This window comes from Ctenopharyngodon idella, chromosome 3 (assembly GCF_019924925.1).
Source record: "Ctenopharyngodon idella isolate HZGC_01 chromosome 3, HZGC01, whole genome shotgun sequence".
Lineage (NCBI taxonomy): Eukaryota > Metazoa > Chordata > Actinopteri > Cypriniformes > Xenocyprididae > Ctenopharyngodon > Ctenopharyngodon idella.
The window spans coordinates 7,450,773-7,465,447 of NC_067222.1; the positions used below are offsets into that span (position 1 = coordinate 7,450,773).

Here is a 14,675-nt window from a genome sequence, read left to right on the forward strand (position 1 = left end):
TGTGGTGGCACGACATTAGCCATGCATGTCTTATGGACACTGAAGGATAAGTTCCGTTGTGCAGTGCTGAAGGACACAACAGATGATTATTCTACTGTAGCTGAACAGGTAGTGCAGCTACTAACATATGAGACAAAAGAGCAACCTACACGACTTCCTGTTTTGCTCATGATCGATGACTTCCAAGACATTTTCGATGTAAGAAAACTCCAACTTCAAATTGAGGAGGAATGTTTGAAGCAAAACATTTTCTCAAAGTTTCCACAAGTCATAATTGTCAACTGCATGAGAGTTGAATCCCGTAAACAGACTGAAGGAATTGACAATGCAGTTTTCATTGGAAACAATTTATCTGAGAAGGAACAGGAAATATTTGAGGAAAAGCTAAAGGAGATTGAGACAACTAATACAAACACTAAAACTTTTTATGGATTCATGATACTGAAGACAAACTTTTCATCTGACTATATTCAGGGTGTTGTGGAAAAAACCCTGAAAGGCTTCAAATTCCAACACAAACATGCTCAACTTTTTGCAGTTCTTGTTCTCCTGCATGTCTACTGCAAAAATGCATTGTTGTCAGTCTCTACATGTGAAGAGTTCCTTGGTCTGCAAACAAAAGCAGACCTTAAATCCTGCAAAGTTGAAGATGGTTTCAAGAAGTTTTCCACTCTTTTGACAAGATGCACAGTCAATTCCAACATTAACTTTGAGGGTGTGACGGTGATTCACTTAAGTATAGCTCAACACTGTTTGAAAGAGCTGTCAACATCGCCATGCAAAGTGTCAAAGGCAGAAATCACTAACCTTCTGCTCACAACTGACTCATTTTATGAGTATGCTCTGGGCAAACAAAAATTAAAGCAGGATGTCCACAACATGTTGGTGAAGAGGCAGTATTTAGCTGAGATTGAGGACTCAATCTCAGCTCGCCTCAATTTTTCTCCTCTTATCGAAGATATAATGAAAGAGACGCCAGGAAAGGAAGAGACTGTTCTACATAATGCAGCAAAGTGCTACAGCAAGGATGCAGTAATATTCCAGCTCCTCGCCAGGTACTACATCAAAAAACAAGACTTTAAAAAGGCCATGGATTGGGCAACAAAAGCCAAAGACCATTCAAGTGACAGCTCATACATATGCGATACAGTATCACAGGTACTTGTACGTAGGCTCAAGCATGTTGTTCACAAAGACAAAGACAATCTTATCAAGCCAGAGAGTCTTGATAGGTATCTTACATTGGCTGAGTCTGCAGCAGAGGCTTGCAAAGAAACACAACAAACTGCAAACAAGGAGGCTGTATCTCGACTGCAAAGACTAAAGGATTACAATACTTACAACACTGCTGGCCATCTCGGTGAACTTCAAACTGCAGCTACTGTCATACAAATACTGCAAAAGACACCACTGTTTAACTGTCTTGGTCAAGTCCTATTGGGTAAAATTACCATTGAAGAACTGTCAAGGAAGAACTCTGAACTAATGCAATATTACCATGTATTGCAGAAACACAATAAATGTATTCTTCAACTAAAACACACAATGAAGAGTCATTTTGATTTTCTTGACAATTTTTTTGTCAATTTAGTACCCTTTTTTGCAGAGAAAGACAAACAAAAAGAACTGACAAAGCCCAAGGTTTCCAGGTACTTTCAACAGTATACTGACCTCTTTTGTAAAATAAATTGGAGTGAGCTGGTCAACAGTGAGCACATGAACCGCATGGTTAAAATTGAGCAGACGCGCCAATGTCTGGAGAAGAACAAGGGTGATTCCTATTCTGGCCTTCTGGAATATTTGTATGAGGAAGACTCTGCATCAACTCTTGAAGAGATCATCCAGCAGTATGATTTCATTCTGAAGTCAAAAGAAGCCAGACTGATGGACATTGTGAACTTTATCTATGCAAATGTAATTCTGGCCAACATCAACCCTGCATCTCAGTACATCATGCCTTACCAAGACCTTCGTGAATTACTCCTTCGAATAATTGATCGCCCCATACCTTTCAGTGAGATTCTGCCATTGCACTACATCACAGTTTTATTGTTATGGCATGAGAACTGTGCATTACCAACTTCACAAATGAAGACATCATACTCAACTAAGCTGAAACCTGTGTCTAATGGAAAGAGAGCAGCTGTTCATTTTTACCTAGGGAAGGACAAAGGTTATGGTGGTCTGATTTCCCATAGAGATATTAACAGCTGTTTGGGATCAGGGCAGAACATCTCAACTCAGTGGAATGATGAAAAAATATGGAAGCAAGTGAGAGACAGAGAGAAACTTTGCCGATTTTCTGGTGAAATTTGCGACGGATATATCAACGTTACAGACGTGAAGGTTTATCCAATGTTCAAAAGCCAGTTACGTAAAGAATATGGCACAAAAGTGTCATTCTTTATTGGTTTCTCAGTGAATGGACCAGTTGCACTTGATATAGACTTTGAGTCGTAAGGTTCACAAGCCTGAACTAATGGATCTGACTTATGACCGGAGAAACATGAATGAGAAAACTCTCTAGATTTCCTGTTCAAAACATTAGGACAATAAAGTCGAAGGAGCTCATGGACCAAAGCCTGTAGTCCCAGGTGGAAAAAAAGTACATTTCAATAATGTACTTAAAGTGCTCTATTTTTGCGCACTAATTTTGTACTTGTGACGAGCAGGGCGGGCGAGAGCCGTGAGGGAACGGCGCGAGGCCAGTGGCGCTTATTATCACTCGTGTCACCGGCCTCGCGCTGTTCCCTCACGGCTCTCACCTGCCCTGCTCGTCACAGTACTTAATATACTAAAAATTCTTCTTTAGTACTTCTTAAGATAATCTTAAGAACATCTAAGTGCACTCAACTGTGCTATTTTGAGACACCATGAAATATGAACTTAAATGTGCTTTTAACGTACAATCTCTGTATTTAAAAAATATATTTAGTTACCACTTGTAGTACACCATGGGTCCAAATGTACTATAAGTAGTATCTAAATACATTTTTTTAATACAGAGATAGTATATTAAAAGCACATTTAAGTTCATATTTCACGGTGTCTCAAAATAGCACAGTTGAGTGCACTTAGATGTTCTTAAGATTATCTTAAGAAGTACTAAAGAAGAATTTTTAGTATATTAAGTACAAAATTAGTGCACGAAAATAGAGCACTTTAAGTACATTATAGAAATGTACTTTTTTTTTCACCTGGGGTTGTTCCTATTTAGGTTTGCTTCATTATCATATCCACACATCAATATAAATCAATCTTTTAATCATTAATTTTGCATGTTTTTGGACTTTGTTTTAGAAAAAATACCTAATTGTGTTTAACTGTGAAAAGCAATGGTGAGTTTTTGTTATGTGAGAGGTGACTGAGAGTGGCCAATGCCAGTAATGCTTTGACTTCCAGAGAGCAGACATGCATCTGTGTTGTACTTTTATTTTACTTTAATTTACACATTTTAATTTTCCATATTGATTTTTCTTTCAGGTGTTTTAAATGTATTTTGAATTATGCTTTGCATTGTGTTGTTTTAGGGTTGAAAGAAATGTCGATAAACTTAACAGAAGTGGTACTGGTAATTTTCTGCCAGGACATTATCTGTTTTTCTACTGACTTTTTGTTCTTACAGTGTATTTTTCAGTCTATATAACCATGTCTTCATTCAAGGTCTTTACGGCCAGAAGTCACTGTTAAGAATTAGTCCATTTCCATTCCCTTTGCTTGTGATCATAGCACATTTTTAATATATTTCTGTAAAGGCCAAGAGTTATGCAATAAACTTATTTCTTATCACTTCCTTTCCTGGCTCCTGCACTTCTCCTGCATCAAGTCTTATGAAGTTTGGATATATGAATTGCTTTTCAGAATTATTTCAAAGCAGCTTTACAGAAAATTGTGCCTTTCAACCAATATTGGGTAAGTAAAAAAATATTCAAGATCTGCTACAAATTCTAGTTAAAATTCTCTAAAATGGTCTATATTTGCATTTCTTTGTCCAATGTCACAGGAAAGTCATACACTCAACACTGTTTACCTTACTCTATCAGCAAAAACAAAACTTCAGTATTTTTGTTTATTAAAATTAAGACAACTCAATAACTGTATAGAAATATTTGAATAAAAATAAGAATAATAGTCAACGGTTTCTCATTTACAGTAGATAAGATAGTTGTATATGTAGTGGTTTGACATGTTTATGGATTCATAAATGGCCTCATAAGGTGGGTGTAGTCAGGTTTTGTTTTATCAGGACATCCCAACTTCTAAATATACATACTAAAACAATGTTTTATTAAAAAAGTAAAAATCCAGAAAAGTTTCTGTGAATATCATGAGAGTTGTCATCCCAACCCTGAGGTTTGTGACCTAGCATTAGGGATCTCTGACTTCTTTGTTGGTACTGTTATTGCACCTTATTCTATTCTATTCTATTCTATTCTATTCTATTCTATTCTATTCTATTAAATCGCCCAAAGCAAGCCATTTGCTTTAAGAAACAAACAAAAAAAAAAAAAAAACAAAAAAAAAAAACTACAACAAAACACCTTTAAGACTTTAGATGTTCTTTTATTTTGTAATCAAGACTCGCAGAGCTAGTGACTTTTATTTTGTAATCACCAGAGGCGTCTAAATCAAGGACCTCCATACAGGCAGCTGATGATACTGCCGGCTGATACACTATTCATTTAATAAATAAATAAAGTAGTGTTTTGTCGCGGCATACAGGCTCGAATGGAACAGAGGATGTTTGTTTTTATCATAATCAGTTTAATTTGACGAATGTCTATGGTATCTAAGGGGGAAATGTGTGGATTTATGAGTCAGAGCTTTAAATGAGGATCATGGCGTTTCCGGAGGGAGAATCGCTCGAATCTTGGCTCAGTACGTGCATTATTATCATTTGCATTTCACAATAGATGTAAATAATATTATTGTTTTGTGTGTTCTGTGCATGCATCAGTACTGGTCCATCTGACGCGCTTGTTTGGCTTTTTCCGCGGAATTTCGAATCGTACTATGGCGAAGGTCTGCTCATGAAAATTAATTACCTTATATTGACGTTGCCTGGTAACCTTCTCAGTCGTCCAATCACAAAGCCTACATAACATGCAAGAGCGAAGACTTCACCATAGTAGGATTCGTTAATTCGCCAGCGCCCACTTACCAGCGTCTGCCTTCCAGCCAATCAGATACGGCCACTGTACGAACGTCGCGCCTCGTGATTCATATTCATGAGCCATCCCTTTCCTATAGTATGATTTATAAATTCATAGAGTGCACGTTGAATCTGGCGATCATGCGTCCAGATTAAAGTGTAAAGTCTGTGATTGTCTTCATGTAGGATGAGTTCAGACCCAGAGCTTTAGAATTTACATTAGAATTCATTATTAATTGGAAATTTAACTGATGATTTTATCCAGTGTGTCAAATAGTACATTAACCATGATAATACAATGTTTTTTTGAACATGAATAAATATAATTGTACATGAATATGCTGATATCATACATAGCACATTTTGTAAAGGTCTTTCTTCATATTTTTCCTTTACATTACTGATGGTAATATTGATATGCACCGCTGTGATTGGCCCTCACACTGTTGTGCCAGTGTATCACAGACACAAAGCTCAACGGGGCCGATTGTTTGGTCCTTACGATGGTGTGTGTCCTCCACAGACAAAGCCACACACCCCACCAACAGGCAGGAGGACTGGGAATATATAATCGGGTTTTGTGACCAGATCAATAAGGAGTTGGAAGGGTAAGCGTTCGTAATAATCCAACATGACTGAAAACTACAGATTCTATGCTCTTTCTAATTGTGTGTTTATAGTCCTCAGATAGCTGTGAGACTCCTTGTTCACAAAATCCATTCCCAAGAATGGGAAGCCCTTCAAGCTCTGACAGTGAGGGACATTTTAATGCTCCTCCACCATTACTGCTCTAGCAAGAGTCTGTTCACAGATGACATGATGTTTATGTCTCTGCAGGTACTGGAGGCGTGTATGAAGAACTGTGGGCGAAGATTTCACAATGAAATAGCCAGATATAGGTTTTTAAACGAGCTGATTAAAGTGGTTTCACCCAAGGTTGGTGGTTTTTCTGTTATGAGTTATTTTTGTTGGCCGACCTGGACGTTAGCAGCCTGGTTCCCTTGACAAAACCCCAATAGGGTTTTTCCCTTGGCTTTTGGATTATTGCAGAAAATAAGCTCTGTGACCAACAAAAGTTTAGAATTCTTACACGTTTTGTTCAAGAAGTTTCAGCTCAAAATACCCCACATATCATTTATTATAGCTTTTCAAATTTGGCCTCTATTTGGGTGTGAGCAAAAACACACCATTTTTGTGTGTGTCACTTTAAATGTAAATGAGCTGCTGCTCCCGGACCCCTTTCCAGAAGAGGGCGCAGCTTTAACAGCTCGCGCTTCAGTTGCTCAACAACAACAAAGCTGGAGAATCTCACACAGCCAAAATGACGATTTTCAGTTACGGTGTTCATTCTTACGTTGTTCAAACCGGAGTCGGACACTGATGGAGAGACTCAGGAAGAAGTTACAACTTTTAGAACTGAAACTGGACGTTTCTGAATGGTTAGTGGATAAATGTATGTAGTTGCTGTAGAGTTGATTCAACTCATCGACTAGCATGTGCCGTCATGTTAATCTTTTGTCTAAATCCAGCATTGAATTCACCCTCGTTTGTGAAGCAGTCTGGCGTAAAATGATAACAACACTCTACTACAACAACTCTTCCTCTTCTCTAAAGCAGCCCAACATGGCCTCACCCCCTTTGTTGCGTGTTCTCGGGGGCAGAGTTTATGTAAATTTTAGGGTTTGTGATGTCACCAACCTGGGAAGAAACTCGTTGTAGTTCCTACCAGTCCTTAAATAGCGATTTCTTTAAAAGAAAATATCTCCCTTTGCATTGAACTTTGAGCGTCATAACTTTGCAGTTGTTGTTTATGCTCAAACAGCAACATTACACACTAACTAAAAAAGTGAAAAAAGTGAAATCATAATAAATAAAAAAAATCAAAGTATTACTGATTTATTTTATGCCATTGAATAAAACATGAAAATATCTTAAGCTTGTGTTCGCCACAGACCATATTTCAGGCATTTAACCAAAAAAAAAAAAAAACCATTCAAAAAACCTACTGATTTCAGGACAATGGAACTGGAAATGCTGAAATGTGATCTCGTTTTTTGGGTTTTAGGACTCATTTCTGTGCATGTAAACATCTAATACGAAACATGTTAAAAAAAACTGTGTGTTTCAGTACATGGGGGACAGTGTTTCCGACAAGGTGAAGAATAAGATCATTGAGATGCTGTACAGCTGGACGGTGGCGTTTCCCAATGAGTCCAAGATAGCAGACGCGTACCAGACGCTCAAGAGACAAGGTGAGATTTTAGGGACGAACTTTCTGGGGTCTGTCATGAGCGGTTGTCTGATTGATGTTCGGTTGTGATTTCTTCAGGACTCGTGATGTCGGACCCAGAACTGACGGTGGACAAAACCCTGATCCCGTCCCCTCCCGCACGGCCCAAAAACCCTGTGTTTGACAATGAGGACATGGGGAAGGTGAGACTGAGCCTGATAGCATCATTTCCTTTTTTCTCTGCAACATTTGAGTTTAACTCATTGTGATTTCCCTTTATGAAACTACAGAAATGACTTTGTGCTCTTCTATGATTTGATGGCAGTTGTTGGCTGAACTTCTGAGGAGCAAAAACCCAGAAGATCTTCAGGAGGCGAACAGACTGATCAAAAACATGGTGAAAGAGGTGAGAGAGAAGTGATTGAGATGTTGTTCTGACATATAAAGATGGATGAAGAGCTCCAGTTTATAGCCAACGTGAAACAGCATTTCCTTTTTTACACTAAAGAATTGTTCACAACAAAAGCTGTAGCTGTGTTTCTTGAACATTGGTCTTTTAATGGTCTTTTTTTATGCAATTAAAGGGTTTTAATGAATTTAAGGGAATAAATAAAAAGAAAAATAACTATTATTTTCAATTGTTTGCGAATTATTGGTTGCATCTGTTGTAGTTCGTATAAACTGTATTAAAGGGGCCCCATTTTAAAAGTCTTGATTTAGTTTTTGGGCTCTACTAGAACAGATTTTCATGTTGAATGTTCAAAAAACACATTATTTTTCACATATTTGTCATTGTTGCAGCTCCTCTTTTCCCAGTCTGTCAGTTATGCTCTGGGCAGCATTTCCCAAAGCATTGTAAGTTTAAGTTGATCGTAGCTCCATTGCCACCAATGAAGCTACGATCAACTTAGGCTTACGATGCTTTTGGGAAAAGCTACCCTGTTTAGTTCCTATGAAGCCCCTCCTTCTGAAAAGCACAATGTGCTCCGATTGGTTGGCTGGATCAGTGTGTTGTTATTGGTTAAGCACTTCAAGTGTGTTTGGGAAATGTCCCGCCCATAACCGCGAGTTTCAACACCCTACTAATGCAACTCAACCAGGCCCTGCCCCTTTAATTTTCGAGTGCCTTGGGTGGGAATTATTTAAATGAGGAATATTTTGACGTGTTCGTTCCGGGAAGAAAACTCAAGAATACAATGGAGGCGTTTCAGGGAGTTCAGAAACAGTGACACTGACATGGAAAATACCTGCTTTTGGAGTGACTTTGTGCTTTGTAAATTTTCAGCAACATTACACACTAAAGAAAGTTAGAAATGTTAAAAAAAAAAAGCATAATAGGACTGATTCTGGATCAGGTGTGACATGCATGATGTAATGGACTGAATCTGTGTTGTGCGTGCAGGATGAAGCCCGAGTGCAGAAAATGACCAAACGCATCAACACGCTGGAGGAGGTGAACAACAACGTCAAGCTCCTGAGCGAAATGCTGAGTCACTACGACAGGGACCGATCGTCAGACGCCGACCGTGAGCTCATCAAGGTGAGATCAGACTCAACGAGCATGACAAACAATGCTTAGAAATGAGCAGATCAAAAAAGTATATTTTTAAAGAAATGACTAGTAACTAATACTACAGTAGAGTTCCTGAGGTGGAAAACTGGTTAGGTTAAGTCGGGTGCACATTGTATGATTTATAATAGTCTTTTATGATTATTGCGTGTCAGAATGTACGAACATGATCCTCATGTCACACTGTGGGATCTCGGCTGTCCTATATGTCAGACTGTACGACAGTCAAGATGCGTTAAAAATGGACGTGCGCATGAAAACTTTTCCAGAGTTTTACATCATCAACCCACACACATTCGGTGACTGTGAGCTGCATTACACGCAGGGCTAACAAAGAAATCGGGACTGAAATGGTGGCTAACAAAGACATCTCTAGTGTTAATTTTGATCATGGCTTGTCTTGAAAAACAAGTCAATTTGACGTTTGTCGTAGGAGAAGTCACACTGCAGGGACTGTACCCCAAATATTCTGACACTGCCAGAATTCAGTCGGAGGTAAAATTTGATCACAGAGGTCATTAATCGGCTGTCTGTGAACATGTCAAACTAGCAATAAAAGACTACAGATTTTAGCCTAGGATCAGAGGAATCTTTTACGATTTTCAAAATTCACCTCAGACGACTAAATCGTAGCCAAAATCGCAGTGTGAACCTGGCTTTAGTTGGAAACTAGCTGGATCATGGATCTCCATCAGCTTTGCCTCCATATATGTCCAGTATTTTTCTGTCATTACGACAAAGCTGCTTGTTTCAAACATTTTTGGGTTTTTTTAATAGAAACTGGGAGTGTTTATATATTAAATTATTTAACCACGATTCATTTTTTGATTCTAGAATTTTAAGAACTGTGTTGTCTTCAATAAAAACAATGATTGGTGAGAGAAAATAAAAAAATATTTTAGTTTACGTCTTGATTTTGTGTTTGGCATTTTTATTTTGATTATTTTAACATGTTTTTAATAACAAATTACTTTAAATACTCATCCTGTGGCTTTAACCCAGCAACCAGCTGCTTGTTTGAGAACTGTTGGTCTAGTAACTCTAACCAGCTAGTCGAAGCTGGTCTACTGGGATGACCTCAGCCCTACTAGCTGGTTTCCCAGTTGATCAACCACTTAAACCATCTTTAACCAGTTAGAAACCTCGAAATTTAGTGTAGTTCTTGCAAAGTAACCACAGTTCACTCTGCTGGTATTGGGACTGTGGTTAGTGCACTTGAAAAATAGAGTAGAGTAGAATAGAATCTTTCTTTATCATGACATGATCAGGTCTGGTGGAATTAGTTTCAGTTTCATGTCATTCTTAAACTCAAAACAGCAACTTTTGCTTACCAGCCACAAACGTGCACAATTCATCAGTTGTCTGTCACTTTTATTTCTGTAATGTCACATTACAGTAGTGAAATAATTGTGAACTGCACATCATGTATGTTTAAAAGTTGATTTCTCAGTCCTATACTGTATCATTACAGCAGTTTCCTGTCTGTACTATTAGAGCTTGTATAATTAGGTTGATGTAACCATGACAACAGCGCTAACATGTGACCTGACGTCTGTGTCCAGGAACTGTACGAGCGCTGTGACAAACTCCGACGCACCGCGTTCAAACTGGCCACTGAAGCGGAGGACAACGACTCCAGTTTGGGTAAACAAGGCGATGCTACGCTTTACTCTTAGAGAATAATTGTTTATTTGAAATGTTTACTATTGATCTGCTTCCCATAGGTGACATTCTCAAGGCAAACGATGATTTATCCAGAGTAATCGGCTCTTATAAACGAATCGTAGAAGGACAGGCGGACAACGGCGAGGGTGATGATCTCCCACCAGCTGCTAGTGAAGGTGACGTCACTTTACAGATCATATGTTGTAATCTCGTAGATATTCCCTCAGTGGCGATATTTTCATAATCCAGTTCATCACATTTTCTTCCAACAAAAACAAACATGATGTTTCTTGTCCTCTCAGGATGTGAGACCACGGGCACATTGATTGATCTGGCTGGCCTGGATGAACCTTCCTCTCCCCCGACTGTCCCTCCTCCTTCTCTTCCTCCTCAGGTCCCTTCCACCAATCCTATGGCCTCATCCATCCCTGTGCTGCCGCCTCCTCCTCGCCGATTGGCTGGCGGTCATGGCAGTCAGACAAGCAGTCCCAATCACAAACCACCTGAGCAGCAATCCTCCCTCTCATTACTGGACGATGAACTCTTGTCTCTCGGTAATAAATCTCTTTTAAATTCTTGTGATGCTGTCTGGTGACTATGAGAGGTCATGTGATTCAGTGAGTTTGCCGTATTGTTACACGGTACCCCACATAACAGTGGTAAAATCACTGTAAAACAAAACCTCTTAGGTTTATAAAATGGCATCAACAGTAATAGGATAAATGTTGATAAATTTTTTTTTTTTAGTTTTATTTTCAGTTAACTATAATAACCCTGCACCATGCAATATAACTTCATTGATTTTATTACTTTACTATTTATTTTATCAGTTTATATATATTTATATATAACATGCACAAATGTTCTTTTATTCTCAGGCCTGAATGATCCGCCCTCTGTGCCAAACAGACCAAAGTTGGATGAATTGTCTGGTCAGTGGACGTCCTTACAGGTCAGACACACTAAATCATTTGGTCTTACAGATGTTAATAATCCTTAGAGAGATGACTGAATCTGTCATTTTTGTTTGCCTCTTTCTGTCAGGCTCCTGATCCGGGCCTGGACCTGTTTGGGAGCATCTCGGCACCGAGCGCCGTCTTTCCGTCAACACACACACCTGCACAGACCTCACATACCCCAGGCTGTCAGTCAGGGGCTGCAGGATCTCTCCATGCTGGACTTTGGAGGTGGAAAGAGGTACAATTCTGCTCTGAAACAGCACCTCAAACAAGCCCAAAAGTGGTTTCATATCAGTCACTTATAAGGGTGCATGATGTTATGATGCTCCTTTAGAAGGGAGCTTCCTATGTAGACAGCTAATTCGACTATATAAATGAGATTTCTGCTTATCTTATTCTGTCTCTCCATAGTGTTTCTGGTCTGAGTGGCATTGCTGGAGGTACTTTTGGTCTCTCTGGAGGTGTCATGGGCTCCGCGGCTGGCCCTCTTGCGTCCACTAACCCATTTGTGAGCGCGGCGGTGCCTGGCTCGCCCGCTGTGGCTCGGGCTCAGGCGGTGACGGGCGGCTCGGCTCCAGGCAGCCCTTTCTTTCAGCCCTTCTCATCCCCGTCCCACTCACTCCAGAGCAGCCCAGCACGGAGCTCCGAACCCAGCCTGTCCAACCTGTACGTCCCGCTCGAGTCCATCAGACCCAGTGAGTGACCGCTGTGCCCATATTGTTTATTATAATAATTAATTCTAAATATTGTACAATATAGTATGATTTAGTATTTCTTTTGTTTGGTTTTTGTGTCAGATGTCTCAGAAAGGTTTTGTGAGATTGACTAGATAGTATATCCAAGATTTCCAAGTTATTCTGCAACTTACCTAGTTAATAAAGTTGCTGAGCAGTAACTCAGTGTTTCTCTGGTGTCCTCAGGTAAAGTCTTACCTGTGACGGTGTACGATAAGGACGGAGTTCGTGTTCTTATGCACTTTGCGATGGACTGTCCGCCGGGTCGACCGGACGTCCTGGTCATCGTGGTGTCGCTGCTCAACACGGCACCGTTACCCGTGCGGAACATATTGCTGCAAGCAGCGGTTCCAAAGGTACGACCTCCTGCACTGCAGACACAGATCAATTTATACGAATCAGTCATCTGAATCGATTCTTTTCTTATGAATCAGTTGAACCAATTCACAAAGTTAACTAAACATTCGTTACACTACATAATGTGTATTGCCATGCGGTGATTTCTTAAAGCATGTTTTGATGCTCTGATTCACAAGTTGCACTTGAAATATGACCTGTGACTCTGTATGGTCTTGTGTTTGTGACAGTCTATGAGAGTGAAGCTTCAGCCGCCGTCAGGTACAGAGATTGCGCCCTTTAACCCCATCCTGCCCCCCGCGTCCATCACTCAGGTCATGCTGCTCGCCAACCCACTGAAGGTGAGAGGTCACACACACACATCCAATATGTTTTTAACAAAAAAAAAAATCTAATCAAATTTCATTAAAAATATATAATATATATTTTTTTTTAAATTAAATTTTATTAGATTTTTTTTTTATTTTCTATATATATAATTTTTAAATATATATATATATATATATATATATTATTTATAATATTTTTGTTGTTAAAATAAGTTGGAATAAATGATTTTAAAAGTACTAATTTTATATAAAAATAAAAATATTATATTATTATTAAAATAAGGGGGGGGGGTAAATAATTCAATTTATTATATTTGTTTGAAAAAAATGTTTTAATTATATATTTTAAAAGTATTATTTTTTTGTTGTTACATTTATTACTAAAATTATTTTAAAAGATCTAATGAAGTGTGTGTATGTGTGTACATATATATATATATATATTTTTTTTTTTACATATGTTGTTAAAATAAGGTGGAATAAATTATTACGTTTTTGTATTTAATTTAAAAAAATTGAATTGAAATTTGATATATATATATATATATATTTGAAAGTCTTTTTAAAATGATTTAAAAATATATTATTTATAATGTGGTTGTTATTGTTGTTGTTATTATTATTAATATTATTAAAAATAGGGGGGGGGATAATTAAATTTTTTGTTTAATTTATTTTTGTAATTATTTTTTTTAAAAAGTATTATTTATAATATTGTTGTTGTTACTGTTATTATTATTTAAAAAATTGTGAGAATAAATAATTAAACAATCAAAAATGTGACCAATTCATAAAGGTTTTCTGCTGTGTTTCAGGAGCGTGTGCGTTTACGCTATAAGCTGACGTATCTTCTGGGAGAACGTCAGTACTCGGAGGTGGGAGAGCTGGATCAGTTTCCTCCAGCAGACAGATGGGGGTCTCTGTAGATCTCCACGCGCTCGCCGCCGTTTACCTGCTCGAACTCTTACCCCTTCATTCCCAAGTATCCTCATTCATTTGTGCTGTTTATTTATGTTCAATCAGTGTTTTACTGTAGCCTTGTGAACAGCATTTGATGCTTGATGTTTTACGCGAAAATTCAAGCTGGATATTAATACAATAACGCAACGTCAGTGACACACATGATGTCCTGAAACGGACGGACACGTTTCAGAGATTGATCTTTTGTGTGCTGCCCTCACAGCAGTTTACCATGGTAAATCATAGTTTCCATCAAAACACCATAGTAAAACAACAACTGACTGGCACTTTCAACAAATAGACTACTAAGTTATTGTAATAAAATTAAATTAAACATATTTTTCTTTAATTTGTTTAAAATGACTTCCTTTGTGGAAGCTTGTTTTCGTCAGGGAATAAAAAAATTTAAAAGATAATTGTGACTTATTCTGATTTTTCTCAAAATTGCGAGATATAAATATTTAATTTAACTTTGAGCGCCACTTTACAAGGCTCAATCGATGAGCAATGCATCATCTGCATAACGCTGAAGCTTACGTTTCACTTCAATGGCATTGATTCAATGCATTGAACAGCACTGACGCCAGTCATGGGAAATCCCCTTAAAAATTAAAAGGATACTGTAACAAAGATATCGCTTTCATCCTCAGACAACTGACAGCAAACTGATTTTTTTCACGAATATGACTTAACCTGAAGAAGGACAGACGCAGGTAATC

The 14,675-nt window shown here is 38.3% G+C and overlaps 2 protein-coding genes across 2 annotated transcripts; both read left to right on the top strand.

The window, feature by feature from the left end:
• The first annotated feature begins 1,083 nt into the window (after window positions 1-1,083).
• On the top strand, window positions 1,084-2,553 carry LOC127509869 (sterile alpha motif domain-containing protein 9). The gene has a single exon (XM_051889050.1). It carries the CDS (start codon window positions 1,090-1,092, stop codon window positions 2,458-2,460), a length of 1,371 nt encoding a protein of 456 aa, XP_051745010.1. The 5' UTR covers window positions 1,084-1,089; the 3' UTR covers window positions 2,461-2,553.
• Window positions 2,554-4,116: 1,563 nt separating this feature from the next.
• Window positions 4,117-14,669, top strand: gga3b (golgi associated, gamma adaptin ear containing, ARF binding protein 3b). The gene is given in 18 exon segments (XM_051889222.1): window positions 4,117-4,878; window positions 5,676-5,760; window positions 5,833-5,905; window positions 5,990-6,088; window positions 7,281-7,404; window positions 7,482-7,585; window positions 7,708-7,788; window positions 8,785-8,922; window positions 10,515-10,596; window positions 10,677-10,793; window positions 10,920-11,171; window positions 11,496-11,569; window positions 11,662-11,754; window positions 11,756-11,814; window positions 11,988-12,271; window positions 12,497-12,666; window positions 12,898-13,008; window positions 13,812-14,669. Coding segments are annotated over 18 exon segments (2,106 nt in total). The 5' UTR covers window positions 4,117-4,829; the 3' UTR covers window positions 13,923-14,669.
• The last annotated feature ends 6 nt before the right edge of the window (window positions 14,670-14,675 follow it).